Source organism: Phasianus colchicus, chromosome 1, assembly GCF_987193195.1.
Source record: "Phasianus colchicus chromosome 1, bPhaCol1.hap1.1, whole genome shotgun sequence".
Classification (NCBI taxonomy): domain Eukaryota; kingdom Metazoa; phylum Chordata; class Aves; order Galliformes; family Phasianidae; genus Phasianus; species Phasianus colchicus.
This window is the reverse complement of record NC_143436.1, coordinates 89,561,963-89,577,046: the sequence shown is the minus strand read 5'-3', so window position 1 is coordinate 89,577,046 and position 15,084 is coordinate 89,561,963. Positions and strand designations below refer to the sequence as shown.

Sequence of the window (15,084 nt, the reverse complement as noted above, 5' to 3'; positions counted from 1 at the left end):
ATTATGTATATTTTAGGCATGACCATAGGCCTGTTTCACTCAATAACGACGCACTCCATAACAAGTGCTTCTCACCCCCAAGCAAGGAATTTTCTGTGCATGTATAGGTATATATGCTATAAATATATATTCATATCATATATACCTCCTCTGTATTTATGTAAGTACAGAGGCTACTCTCTTTTAGTCCCCAGCCTCCAAGATCTCACACATCTTCAATCAGCCTACAGAATCTATGTGCAGGTTGACCACAATATGACTCGTTCATACTTCAGACAGCATGTTTGCAAAATAATATACTTGCCAACTGTAATGACTGAACTGTGGGAAATGCCTTTGGCCTTTTTACACTGTTAACCCAATTATTGGTGTTTTGGTACAGTCAGAAGAAGATAAGAAGAATCTGGCCCGAATGCAGGATCTGATAGATAAGCTACAACTAAAAGTGAAAAGCTACAAACACCAAGCAGAGGAAGCTGTAAGTGACTGTTTAGGCCTTTTTTCCCTAATTGTGTTATCCAATTACTATTTGTGTTTATATGAAGGCTGGACTTATAAATGGACTTAAATATAAAATACATAGCTTTTGCACTGATTACTTTAGAAGAAATTATTCAATTTTATCTCAGGATTGGAGAGTAATTTGCAAGATGGAAAGGGAGGGGAAGAACAGGAAAGACTTTTTTTCCTGATACTCCCTCAGGAGGTATGTTAAGAGCCTTCCAGTTCACTTAAAATGAAGAGTGCTGCTGGAAATATGAAATCCTTTCTTTGTGGAGGAAGAAAGAAAAACCCTAACCACAATAAATAAATAAATAAAATAAACCACCAACCCTTGGCCCTTCAAGAGTCAAGTGGGTCCCATAGGGCTGTTACTTAGCCACACTGAGCCCTTTTGTTATACTTGAAGTAGAAAGCTTTGTTTCTTAGTGATTGGAGGAAATTAGCTCTGATGTTTTCTCTCTCTAGGAAGCACAAGCCAATCTGTACCTTTCGAAGTACAGAAAACAGCAACACGATCTGGATGATGCCGAAGAAAGGGCAGAAATAGCTGAATCTCAAGTTAACAAGCTGAGGAGCAAGTCAAGAGATATTGGCATGAAAAAGGTACGGTTTTACTCTATGGGGCAAATGTGACTGCTCAGTACACAGTAGCCAGAAGTTTCCAGACTGTTTTGCATATGTGATATTAAAAAGCTCTGTCTCTCCCTTCCTTTAATGATGTAGATATCTATGTATGCAGTGGAGCCGGGGGATTACTGCATTAGCAGAGTGCCAGTTATTCTAACAGTGCTCTTTCAAAAAAAACCTGCATTGATTTCAAGAGCTGGATGAAAATATTAGGTGTTAGTCATGTGGTGTGATTAGTAACGAGAAATACATCTGTGGTATTCTGCACCTGAGCAAAATGGTACTAAAGTAAAGTAAGATTGATGAAACTGAAAGGTGCTACGAAATCAAATCTCTACCTGACTTTACCTGCCTGATAGCAACCAGGGAAAGGAAGGGTGGTTCTGCAACTTTGTAGGAATGATAGAAGAGGAGCAGGGTCGCTGCTTTTATTTGCTTCATTTGCAAAGGTAACATAAACTCCCATACTTAACAACATATAAATGTAATGGAGGTTAAGCTCCTAAGTTAAGTAAGAGAACATAAATCTTTCCATATTATTTAGCTGTTTTTATCCCATTCTGTCCCATCACTTCCTTCATTCTTCTGTATCCACAATTCTGTGCAAAAGGAAATACTCCAATTTCTGCTTTTATAATAGACTGTTAAAGTCATCTTTAGCTGAAATAAACTACTGTAGATAAACTCTTTATAGCAGGGCTACATTAATATTAGATGAACATCTGGTCTTTTACACATTTGCACACTTCCTTTAGGGAGAGAATGCCATAGGAAAGACTTTATTTATTAGCATTATTATTTGTTTTCTAATACTGCTACCCCTGTTCCTGGATACTCTAGGAAGTATGTGATTCAGAGCAAACAACATTATATTGTGACACATCAGAAATCATTTGCTCTCAAAGGATACAAACACTAGCATTAGGAGAAGCTGCCTATATTCCTAGCTGAAGTAAGACAGAAAAGTTTGGCTAGATTCAATATCTACACCATTTAGTGCTACTGTATTTCAGCTATAAGCTATAAGCTTATTTTGCAAATAAGCACAAGCATTAGTGAACAGAAGATTTTGTCATTTACTTGTGAACTTATCCTAAATCCCTTGCAATGCTTTGTTTTTCAACAGCTATATACTTTCTCAATTGCATTTCAGGTTCATGAAGAGGAGTAAGCACAGTCCTGGCTCACAGATACAAGATGATGTTTCATACAATCAGACGTAACTAAAAGCAGATGTATTAAAACTAAAACAAGCACTTACAAAAATAAATATCAGTATAGCATATTCCATTCATTTTTATATAATTTCATTTTGTTGAGCCCCAGGGATCCAATAAAGGATTACATACTTCCAATAGCCCACTTCATTAAATAGGAACAAATCCTAATTGGCAGATCTCTTGTGAAATCAAGCTGAAGGGCAAATCCAGTCATGTTTCCCAGTCTCAAAGGCCAACCCTTAAAGTCACAATAGCTCAGCTTCTAGCTGTCTTGTCTGCTGGTCAGGGGCTGTACCAGTTTTTTTAGGACAGCAGAAGCTAAACTTCAAACAAACCTTTTAGAAGCTTCTCCTACAATTGGTCAAAGGATTTCTGTTCTCTAGCTGCAGGACAGAATTGCCTGCATTAGAAATAATGGGGCCAGCAGGAGCAGGGAGGCAATCATCCCTCTGTACTCAGCACTGGTGAAGCGGCACCTTGAGTACTGAGTTTTGGACCCCTCACTACAAGGAAGACATTGAGAACGTGTCCAGAGAAGGGCAAATAAACTGGTGAGGGGTCTGGAGCACAAGTCTTATGAGGAGTGGCTGAGGGAGCTGGGATTGTTGAGTCTGGAGAAGAGGAGGCTCAGGGGAGACCTCACTGCACTCTTCAACTTCATGAAGGGAGGCTGTGATGAGGAGGGGTTTGGTCTCTTCTCCCAGGCAACAAATAGGACCCGAGGAAATGGCTACAAATTGTGCCAGAGGAGATTTAGGTTAGCCATAAGGAAGAACTTTTTCTCTCAGAGAGTGGTCAGGCACTGGAATGGCTGCCCAGGAGGTGGTGGAGTCACCACTCCTGGCAGTGTTCAAGAGGAGTCTGGATGAGGAACTACGAGATATGGTTTAGAGCTTGTGGTAGCAATGGTACTGGGAGGAGGGTTGGACTAGATGATCTTGTAGGTCCTTTCCAGCCTTGTGATTCTATGATTGGCATCAGAAATGCTGTGGAGGGACTTGTCACGTAAAGACTGCCTTCGCCTCATAAGTAGTGTTCTTTTAGATCTCTTCCACTTTATATTTGGTATTAAAACATTCAGTAAAGTGCAAAACAGTAAGTCCTCTCTTCCCCTTACAGTTAAAAACCTCAAAAAAAAAACAACCCTCAATACTTGATTTTCTGTGAAACCTTCCTGTTGTTCTTTTAATACACCCAAATTTCAGTTTTTCATGCAGACTGCTCACATACAAGTGTCAGTTGACTTGCATATACTTTTTTCTGTCTGTTTACTTGCTTGTTTCTGCTGCTCAGGTAATTAGCCATGTATTTTTCTCCAAGTGTGACTCAGTAGGAAGGAACTCCTATTTCTCCAAGCTTATTTTCAGCAACAATCACAGGAGCCTCTGTTTGCAGTGAAAGGGTTTCTTTTAGTATGTCCAGGCCCTCATATCATTCCATTGTTTCTGCATCTCTGGTTAAAACAAAAACTTTCGTAAGAACTACTTACTTATGTGTCTAATCAATCCCAACAAGACTTTCTTGTGATAGAGGTAAGTATTTTCCATTTTAATACTAAGGTGAGCAAAATAAATATCTACACAACAATGTAGAAGCATTCCTATTTCTTCCCTCTAGTCCTCAATCAATGTCACCACTGCTGTATTAACCCATATATTGTTCTGCTCCCTCTAAGTGAAAGATCTCAGCAAGTCCCAAGACAAATGGATAATGCTTAAGCTCTTTGAACAAAACAGCTTCATCTGCATGTGGTGGTAACCTGTATGGGAACTTCTGAATCACGGCCTGAACCTCTGATTGACCATCTGAGGCAAGCAATGAGTCAGCCCTGGGAACACAGGTGAAGACAATTCTCCTGTGTTACCAGAGGGGTAGAGTCTGGCTGCATCTTTCCTAGACCCCATTTAAGAGCTGACTGCCACTGAGAAAGGATCTCTTTTGGAGATCACTCCTCTTGGAGTCTTCTCAGTAAGCTTTCCAACCGTTCTTCTTTAGCGTGATAACCTGTTTAGCCTAACTTTCCTGTATATTTCTTAATTATAACATCTGTATATTCATTAATTACACACCATCTCTAAAGCATATCAATGTTATTAAAACTGGCTAGCATCCAACAGAACCTCCACTTTTAAAACCTCCAGTTTTAATAACATTGATGAAAAAAAAACAAACAGAAATTCAATCATTTTCTAAGGGCACATAGCAACAGGATGAGGGGAAATGGCTCTGGGCTGGAAGGGGGTGGACTTGAACTGGATGTCAGGAAGATGTCCTCTGCTGTGAGGGTGGTGAGACACTGGAGTGAGTTACTCAGGGAGATTGTGGATGCCTCCTCTCTCAAAGTGTTCAGGACTGGGCTGGATGGGGCTTTGAGAGGCCTTGTCTGGTGGAGGGTGTCCCAGCCTATAGTGGAGGGATTGGAACTGGATGATCTTGGAAGTCTATTCCACCTCATTCTATGATTTTAGATTTGGCTTTCTGGTGTGCTCTTGTTATCTCACAGTTTCTGTTGTATAACCAAGTTTGAGGTTGTGAAAAAATCATAATGCCCAGTGAATTCAAAGATGCATCTCTCCACAGATGGGGCCATACTGTCACACAGGACAAGGTTTACCATACAAAGTAAGGACTATAATAGCTGTTCTGTTTTTTTTTTTTTTTTTTTAACTGACCAGAAAAGGAAGAAGGCAGAATACTATAAAACAGAGCCAGCCTACTACAGATACATAAGAATAAAAGGCATTATTGAATCAGAGAATTATTTGAGGTGGAAGGGATGCTTCAAGGTGATCTAATTCAACCCCTCTGCAATGAACAGGGGAGCAATGAACACTTAAAGGCTAGACCAGGGTGCTCAGAACCCCACCCAGCCTGACCTTCAATGTCTCCAAAGCCAGGGCACTCATCACCCCTCTGAGCCTTCCACTGCCTCACCCACCTTATCATATCTAAAAAACAAAAAACAAAACCAAAAAAACACTTCTTCCTTATATCCAATCAGAATCTTCCCCTCTTTTTAGTTTAAAACCATTTCCCCTTGTTCTATCACCACAGACTCTGCTAAAGTTAACAGAAATATTTGTGAAGGATAATCTATTTTTTCATCTTTTCACAGAGATGGGAGTGCAATCTGGTTAAGGGAAGGGCATTTTAACACAATTACAACCAAAATATTATAGCCTAGAGAGCTTTCAGGACACAAAAGACATGAAGACAGTTTTCCTCTGAAGAGATTTATCATTCTATATTTTCAGTCTTTTTTTGCATGATTTACCCCACAAAAAACAAATTTATGTTTTTGTCAAACGCCCAAGATCTAGATTTCAGTTTAATGTTTTCAAAAATAAATCCACTTGATTGTACATACCTTCTTATACAGACAGTATATCGTACTGATGGTGATGATAATGGCAATGATCACTATCACTATCACTATCGCAACTGTTGAGGTGTTATCTGCATCTTTAAAAATACAAATTTCAAAATGTTAAACAAAAGCTTTTTATATTGCACACTAACGTTCACTGTTTTCCAGTAAGTATACTTAAACTATGATTTTTCTCTTATTTATTATGTAAAACCCATTAATTTAGGGGGAACATATCAATTTCTTTTTAATGTCACTGATAAAGTGGTCAAGTTACTTGACCCATGCAACAAGTGAAGACTATAAAGTGATACTTTAATGACTTGAGCATGAATAGCTAAGACCACATTACTTTTCCTTAACTGTGCTGATAGAAAATCCAATGTTCTCATAAGTTACAATCTGATAACTTCTTAGTATCTTGGAGGTTGAATTTTGATGACCCTTGAAGTCCCTTCCAACCCAAGCCATTCTGTGATTTTAATATCAGCCTGATAAACAATGCTTCCAGGTACAGCGTTCAGTGTCATTAGCAGCACTACTGATTTCCAGTATGACTCTGTATCTTCCAGTTCAAACCACAAGTCTAACCATATAGAATCTTTGCAACTTTCATCTAAAATGTCTTCCAGCTTCCTGATACAACCATGCAATCCAGATGCATACCAAAAACAATAGATTCCCAAATGGGTAGTAACAACGGATTCCACAGGAGACAAAAGCCCATCTAAGCAGAATTGTTCTATGCACTACTGAGCATTTCCTTAGTTCAGCTCCTTTCAACAATAAGAGAACACTCACATTTAGAGGACTCTATCTTTTACATGTGGTTCTATTTTAGGCTTCACTTCTTCTGTTTTGTCTTGTCCGGGGGGGGGGGGGGGGGGGGGGACAAAAAAAGCCCTGAGAAGTTCTACACTTAGCTCTAAACTGTGGGCATTCAGCATATGGTTTAAATGAGAATGTCCATAGCAGAGCACTATCTGTCATACTAAACTAGATCATTCCCTTATCTGCTTACTCTGTGTTTTCAGCTTGTGCTGACACAAAAATACTCATCAACTTGGTAAATGTTTTTCCTGTTCTGTATAATGTATTCCTGGCCCAGAATTAGTAAAACATGAGCAGCACAATAAGTGTGTGTGTGTATATCTCCTGCAAACGTACAGGGAGACTAACATAGTTGTGCATGCACGTTAGGAGCATCAGTCATATGTGTAACATCTTGGAGGTGTCCTATACTCTCCACTTCAGATTTACTATCAGATTTACAGGAAAATCATGCTGGAAGTTGAGCTTCAAGGAGGTATGTTTGCTTAGTTTGAGTCAGGCAATGACGCTGACTATATATGATATGAAGGAGATTAAAAGCATAACTTCCAGTTGTAAATTAAGCTACCTTGGAGGAAGACAAATATGCAGTTACTGTAATTTAGTCAATTCCTCTTTATGCTATGCTGCTTCGTTTTCACACCCAATCTATTTGTGTCAAGTTCTTTTCTTAAAAAAACAAATGAGGTGTCCTAGATAAGCTTTCTCAGTCTTTCAGGTGATTGCATTTAATTGATTGATGCCTATGTGCTACTCTTTGAATGTGCTGGGTTTTATTTCCTCCTTTTTTGAACTAAGATTTAAGGAAGCACCATCCCAAACGGCACTCTACTTTTGAAAAACATCTGTACTTTGTTTGCACTACAATACTGGAAAGCTAAAAGGAGTCAACTTTTAACCTCAAGAGTTCTCAGTGGATAGAAGAGTCAATCAGTAAGTCTACTTGAAGCCAGAGACAACAAAGTAACTGTAACTAAAACTTCACAGCGGGAAGTTTACTAGAGTTAAGAAAAACAAAGGCATGCAGAAATACATATGTATTTCCAAGTCTTAGAAAGGCCTACTGTGTAGAATTAAACCTTTGACAATAACAACCATGTGGTTCTTCTCAATAAGGTTTCTTCTGCAGAAAAAAAATCATAACACATCTCTGGGCTTGCCTTAATCTCCTTCCTACTGTTAAAAGGCTTTATTTGCTATTGACACAGCATTTATGACAAAATTCTGTAAGTTTCTTTGTGCTCTTGACTGCACAGCCCTCTGTGCATAGAATAGAAGGAAAAAAAACACAGATCGTTAAATAAATATATCTTAATGTTTTTCAGCTGGGACAGTAATAATGCATTGGCTCTTCCTCTAGCCAGTATTTACTGTAAAACATTATTTTACAGATTTCTGATTGATGGTTTGGTTCTGAACTCCCATCATTTGTCTCCCCTCCCTCTGGTATGGAAGGAGCAATAACTTACCAACTTGTAACGTTGTCACACTAAGTCTTGTGTAGTGAGGTGTTGAAATATTGCACACATAGTCTCCGCTGTCATCTACATTAAGATTACTAATGCTGAGTGAAAAGTTTTGGAAAATTTGAACTCTAGGCTGGTAAGTATGAAATGCACCATTGAAGGAGGCCAGGACTGAGATAGCTGCGTTTTTGTTTAGTTTCCAGACAACAATGAAATCTTCAGCACGTAAAGCGTTATTGCTGTATTCACAAGAAATGGCAGCACTACTTCCTTCAGCTTTTGAAAGTTGGTCTGAAATAGATAATTACAAAAAGCCCTCTATAATTATTTTAGAAAATGATATGAAGGTTAGTTAGAGGAGAAAAAAATCCACAATGGACAAAAGTTAAAACTTGTTTCAGTACCTTGATACCACAGTCACACACCACAGTATGTTTCTGAAAGGTTTACCTTAGATGCTATCATACAACTATTAAAAAAAAAAACAACACCCAAATAACATATTTCTTCCCTAAGGTTCAGGATCCTGAAGGACTCATAAATAGAAGGGATTTGATCCATTCTAGGTGCAGTCTAAAGGAATATGAAGTTCTAGATATTGGGAGCAACTGAATATACAGGTGTGGAGCTGAAACTATTATGAGAAAAAAACCCCAACCACCTATAGCCATATATACAATACAATGTTATTGTATAAAGAACAGGAAAGAAATATATTCCCAAAATGCTCCAATGAGATGGCAGACATACAATGAAAGTCAAACAAAGGTGTAATTAAATGCAGCTTTTTCACTTGTGGATTGGAAAGACAGATTAACGAAACAGATATTTACAATGCACTTATCTGCTATAGTATCATACTTGAAACCTTCCATAGTCATACACTACTGTATGTAAATTAAAAACATCGCTCTTCCTCTGAAGCAAATGCAGTGGATTAGGAGCTGAGAGTGTTCTGGGTGTGCTTTAGGAAGCAATCAGGGCAATGAAGGCAGTCATGAATATATCTGAAAGGAGCTTTTACAGTGCTCTTGATCCAATTAAAAACATTTCCTAAGAAACACGAGAGGCTGCAAAGTACCAATTACTGTAAATCCAGAGAATGCTTGGATTGCAGGAGTAGGACAAAATGGAGACTTTTTCTTATTCCTCTTTTTCCTTCAGTAATAATCAGCTGCAATTTGCCTGAATGTAAACATGCTTGTGGCTCTTCACACCTATGCACATCCAACACTGCACCTGCGTACTTAAGTATACACTTTAAGAGAAGAGCAAAGAGGAGATCAGACGGTACTGAAAGTACTCTGGCAAAATGTGGAGAATGAACTAACAAGCATAAAGAGCAGCAAACTTTCCCTCACGTAACCCTTGGGTTCACTAAGGCTTGCCAACATTTTGTCTGAGGTCATTCTTTTTTTGACAAAGCATAAAGTTTGATTATGATGCACCCTTTGAAATGTGAAAATGATAAAGAAAACATGTTGAGAGTAAGATTACCTTATGGAAGTGCAAGCTACCCATTCTTGTCCCTACTTGTAATTTTAAACAATGAGTTTCAAAGAGGCTGATGCAACTTCTTTCACTACTCCATACCCCTGCTGGCCCAAAGCGAACATACTGGATTTAATTTGGCTCAGCACCCAGCTTTATAGAATCATAGAACAGTGTGGGTTGGAAGGGACCTTTAAGATAGTTCCAACCTTCCTGCTATACGCAGGGACACCTCTCTAGAACAGGTTGCTCAAAGCCCCATCCAGCCTGGCCTTGAATGCTGCAAGGGAAGGGGCATCCACAGTCTTGCTAGGCAACCTGTTCCAGTGTCTCATCACCCTCACAGTAAAGAGTTTCTTTCTAATATCTAGTATAAGTCTACCCTCTTCTAGTTTAAAACCATTTACCCTTGTCCTACCTGCCATTATAAAAAGTCCCTTCCCAGTTTGTCTGTAGGTCTCCTAGAGTTACTCCAGGCTGCTATAAGGTCTCCTCAGAGAATTCTCTTCTGCAGGCTGAAGAATCCCAGCAATGTGACAACCAATAATTACAATAATGATGTAGGAAGAGGCTTTATCCCTTTATCTTTACCTTGCATACTCCACTCAGAGGTCCAGTTTTCATGAGAGAGATTAATATGACAGTAGTAAGTATCAGATGTGCTTATAACATTCTGGTCACTTCTAATAGAAGAGAGAACTCCATTCCTGGTTTCCTCCCGACCTGTTTCTGGGATATATGTAGTGCCTCGTACCCAAGTTACATTTGGCATCAAATAAGTATGAAAGGCATAGCATTTCAGCATCCTTTCTGTGTCTGTCTTTTGGTATTCCAGTGCATAAATAGAGAGAACTGTAAATCAGAAAAAAGAAAAAAAAAAAAAGTAGACCTGTTAGTTTCAAAATCATTTTTAACTTGAAGTAGTTGGTCCTTTTAAATAACATTGAGAAGAAAGATTAGAATAAAGAACAAAATTTAGTATACATGATTTCAAAGGAAAGCATAGCCTTACTTACTGCCATTACTGTTCTAAGAAGATACGATAAGTTTTAAGACAAGTGTACTAATTACTCTTTTGAAATCACTGTGCAGTAGATTCTGATTCTGCCACACTGTAATTTTTTTTTTTTTTTAACTTGTTACACTTTACCAGAGGAAAAGAGAACACCAGAAGGCCCCAAATGTGCTCCATTAGAGTTAGAGGATTTCAATTCCAATGGGGAAATAACACCAGTGAAATCTGTAAGAGACAGCCAATTTCTACTGGCACAGTCCAAGCACTTTTGTTATTTTACCAACCTCGCACCTGCAGCATGACATCCACTTCTGTTTTGGCTTTCTCTGTTCCCACATAGCAATGATAAAGGCCCTTATCAGTCAAGGCCACATTACTAAGTTTCAAGGAGGCATCTCCTTGACCAATGTTCCGATGAAAAAGGTGTGTTCTGTTTCTGTAATCTGGATGTTGGCCTTCTAACTGGTCCTTCTGCTCATAGTAGCTGTGCACATTTTTGTTCTCTTTCTTCCAGTAAATTACTTCATCGCTCCCAGGTGAAAAATGACAAGGAAGGATGACATCCTTAGAAAAGAGCCCTGTTACGATTTCCTGTTCTCTAGAACCTAAGAACAAATGAGTAAGTTACGTTAAATCTAGCCTACAAGTACCATAAGTATTTTCTGCACCTCTTTATCCCTGACAGAAAACTTCTCTGGTTCCAGTAGCTAGAACACTCCTATTATGTTTTTCAAAAGCATGGTCTTTCAAAGATTTTCTGTAGCGCAGATCCATGGAACAGCAACTGAGGAACAGCCATACTTTGCTTCATTTCATTCAATGTAATTGATATTATAATGTAGGGATGTGGTCTTTGATCTTGCCATCAGTTTAAAGTGGGCAATCTGACTGAACACCTATGTATTCACATTAGCAGACCCCCACCCTAGCACTGCAGTTTCCAGTACATCTCTAAAAACACCACCTTTGACATCAAATTCCACTAAGGGAGTTCCCAGCCTCAAGCTGCAGCTTATTACTCAAATTTCAAACAGGTAGGTTACAGTGACTTGGGTTACTGGTGATGCTCACAGTGCCAAGCAATTCTACTGACAAAAGAATGCAATTGTGTGACTGTCAGGAAGGACAGAACTTTTTGAAAAGGATTTGTAACCCCAAAATGGTGTCAGGGAATGCTGTCCCAGCTCCTGGAGGTAATTAAGGTGCATTACTCTAAATTAACTTACACAAAGAATACCTGGCTGCTATTGATGTTTAATTATGATGCCCTCTCCACAGATATGGCAACCCCAGCAAAGCAATCTGCATGACCTTTCCCCAGCCACCTCAGCACAAAGTTTAATATAAATGGAACCATTTTCAGTACTAACTGACAACCACTGCATGCTGAATGGTCACCAGCTGTCACGTGGCAGAAATGCAAGAAGGTAATAGTCTGCGTGCTCAAAGGCCAAGGCCACAATCATCCATTCATTTTCAGCTTAGGAATGCTTTGCTCCACTTTAACCATTAACAGTGTTTGAATTAATTCCTCACGTGAAAAATTAGTAACAGATGTCATCCTTATTTTTCATAAACAAACTACAACCTACCCCAAAACGTAGCACAAATGGAAAGTAAATGGAGAATAAGAGATGGTATTTTCTGTCCCTTCATGTCGTCTTTGGTTCATAGTAGATTCATTTCAAACTGACAACAAGAAAGGAGGGGAAAAAAAACAAAGCTGTTTCAGTGCAGGTAAAACTCTTCAGCTGTATTGTTTTCTTTGTACGGTTTATCAACTAATCAAATTTGGCTGCAATAGGTTTTGACATGTTTCTTGGCATTAACGTTACTAAGTATACTATACATTTTATAAACGTCTAGGCCTTCTTATTACCATGCAATCTATTTTCAGTCTGTTTTTAAAGTGTTAATATTTGGTGCTGACTTTCAAAATTAATGAATAGGACAGAGAAAAAACAGCCAAGTGCGTTTTCCAAAAGGATACCCTGTCAAGTCAGTTTTTCATTTCCTGAAATAGACTCCTGATTACTGCGGAATTTGTTTTTGTGAAGTGGGGAGTTTGCCTGAATGCCCAAATACTGCAGGTATAAAGAATCTTCAGCTGATACCCTTCTGATCAAGTGAACTTCTACAAATGTGCATAAGAAAGTCTGGGGTAGGAACACAGAAGAAGATGAGGCTCTCCCATCAGCTTTTCAGGTTTGTCAGTGAAATGAATGAGGAAACTCACCTGCAGAATGACACAAGAACTTTCCTGTAACTGACAGACCCCGCTCTTCCTTCATCCAGGTGTATTACTTCAAAATATAGCAAAACATGGAAAAGAAGTTACCTCATGACTCATATAGCTCACAAAGAGACTAAAGGGCTTCCCCTTCTTCTTTGTCCCTTCTGAAAGGAGACCTACACGTACTCTTCCTAACTTAGAAAGGGCACAGGTTTCACTGGGCTTGCTAGTCAGTTCTTCTATCCCAGACCAATACTGACAAATAGTTTTGACTGGTGTGTGCAATTGTATTTGCAATGCATGTGAATCTTACATCCCAAGGATTTTTTTGCATGTTGCTTCTTCCACAAAGCTAGAGTGATTTTATGTATTATCACTTTTTGTAGAGGGGGCCAGAGGGGCACCAAATTCTAAAACCTGAAGTAGAGATTATGCAAGAGTAAAACAATCTCAATATATTAATTTTTTGCACCATTAGCTACAGTGAGTAGCAGCAGTTTCCAATGCAAGGAGTTAGACACTGGAAAACTGTATGCATCATATTTTCCTGGATTACACTTTTATTTGTCCAACACTTCCAACGTAGTAACACAATACACTGTCTTTGTTTGAATTTCAGCAACTGCAATCAGTGCTAAATTTCTCTTACGTGGCAGAGAGAGCTCATGAATTTGGCAAAGATTCTGGAAGCAGGTCTGACCTGGCTCTGTGGCCTGCGTCAGAGTCTGAAGACAGGAGAAAGCAGACTGTCACATCCTCTCTAGCTGTTTTCCATGATGTTGTATCGAAATACAGCTGGAACTAACTAGCTGAAGGTCACTCTACTCAGTACAGTTCTTACAATGCATTAAGAAAAAACTTCTGTTGGTCTGTATGATCGTGGTAATTTTAGTTCTAAGGAATTCAGGATTTTAACTGACCAGTTCTGAATCTAGAATCTCGTTATCTGAACACTTGCCAAGTTCTTCCTTTGCACCAAAATATTAAGGCTATTTCATTTCCCATGCTTCTACAGAAAAAAAAAAAAAATTTCCTGCGGAACAATCACTGCCTCAGCTTGATGCCAGAACCTTGGCTAGGACTTCTGAGAGCCAAGTGAAGTATTAAAATGCTTCTTATTAAAATGCAGACATACACGAGTCACTGAGCAGCTGAGATAGTGGCAGGGGCAACACTACACTTGCTTTGGCCACTATATGAAACAAACGGCAAAAGGCACATGCTTTATTATCTCGTTGGAATTTTCCATTTTATTTTTTTTCTATTTATCCACACTCTGGCCAAAGTGTTTACCTAGCATACTTACCCCTTACCCACTTGTGTCGCAGTCACACATATTGCAACATTCTCTTGCCTCGTAAAGCAAAATTTATTAGTTCTTAGTAAAAGGATTGTTTCTTTGCTTTTTAAGGTAACTTCATAATGGCACATTCCAAGCATGTACAAGCTCAAGAAGGCTAGAAAAGCCTGAGCATGTGGCTTTTTACTGAAGAGGAATCACACGCACAAGAAAAAATCTGTATCAGCAGTAAGCACAGAACAGCTTGGAGCTAGAGGGAACATAAAGATAACCTACCATGCATGTCCAACCTTTTGGCTTGCAGGAACCAGTTCCTGTAGGGGAAAATAAGATTACTATAACAATATAATAAACAGTATTAACGCTCTACTGTCCTCCAATGGATCATGCCTTAAATGCCAGCTCTGTGTCAACTCCACACTAACCAAATTCAGGCTGCAAACACAACTTCAGTTGGTGAGAAATATTCCTGAAGGAAAAAGGCACCTTCGTACCATGCATAACATTTCAAAGAATCACAGAATGGCCAGAGGGTTGGAAGGGACCTCAAGGATCACGAATCTCTAACCGCCCTGCCACATGCAGGGCCACCAACCTCCCCATTTAATACTAATACTAATTTCCTTAGGAAGCAGACCTGAAACGCTCCATTTTACCTCACATAACCAATCGCCCCTACACCCCAATTCATACCCTTTAGCGCCACAGAGTTTTGGGGCTTTTGGGGGGAGGGTTTTTCTTTTTTCACCTGTTCTAAGTTCACGAACAGCCAGAGCTCCCAGAGCACACGTTCGGGTCGGTGTTTCTTGGAGGCAGGGTGTGTACATACCTGCAACTTAAAGGAGTTGCACAGCTTTCTTCGGGGCGGTGCACTCTCCCAATCGCTCCCATGGCCACACCTACACGTACTCTGCCCCGCTTTCCAGCTCGGGTCAGTTGCTGCTACCGCCCCTCGGCTCCCTGTAACCCCTTGTTCAGATGAAAAACGTCTGACAGGTGACCACAAATCCCGCTGTTTTCTCATTGCACG

The 15,084-nt window shown here is 39.3% G+C and overlaps 2 protein-coding genes across 6 annotated transcripts in view; one reads left to right on the top strand and one right to left on the bottom strand.

The window, feature by feature from the left end:
• MYH15 (myosin heavy chain 15) overlaps positions 1-2,421 on the top strand; it is a 46,440-nt gene extending 44,019 nt beyond the window's left edge. Inside the window, exons 41-43 of the mRNA XM_031613185.2 lie at positions 383-478; positions 970-1,107; positions 2,285-2,421. Coding sequence (XP_031469045.1) covers positions 383-478; positions 970-1,107; positions 2,285-2,302 — 252 coding nt within the window. The 3' untranslated portion in view covers positions 2,303-2,421. The remainder of the gene's footprint in view (positions 1-382; positions 479-969; positions 1,108-2,284) is intronic.
• An 86-nt stretch (positions 2,422-2,507) lies between these two features.
• On the bottom strand, positions 2,508-15,021 carry HHLA2 (HHLA2 member of B7 family). Of its 5 annotated transcripts, none has more exons than XM_031613189.2 (9): positions 14,884-15,021; positions 14,331-14,368; positions 12,758-12,824; positions 12,114-12,210; positions 10,806-11,126; positions 10,098-10,358; positions 8,019-8,306; positions 5,719-5,813; positions 2,508-3,804 (listed from the first exon to the last, which is right to left on the bottom strand). In XM_031613189.2, the coding sequence occupies exons 4-9, from the start codon at positions 12,175-12,177 to the stop codon at positions 3,778-3,780; spliced, it is 1,056 nt and encodes a 351-aa protein (XP_031469049.2). In that variant the 5' UTR covers positions 12,178-12,210; positions 12,758-12,824; positions 14,331-14,368; positions 14,884-15,021; the 3' UTR covers positions 2,508-3,777. The 5 variants fall into 5 exon arrangements, with proteins under 5 accessions (XP_031469049.2, XP_090008125.1, XP_090008130.1 ...); XM_090151999.1 differs by having other exon boundaries at positions 14,803-14,927; XM_090152004.1 differs by lacking the exon at positions 12,758-12,824.
• Positions 15,022-15,084: the final 63 nt, after the last annotated feature.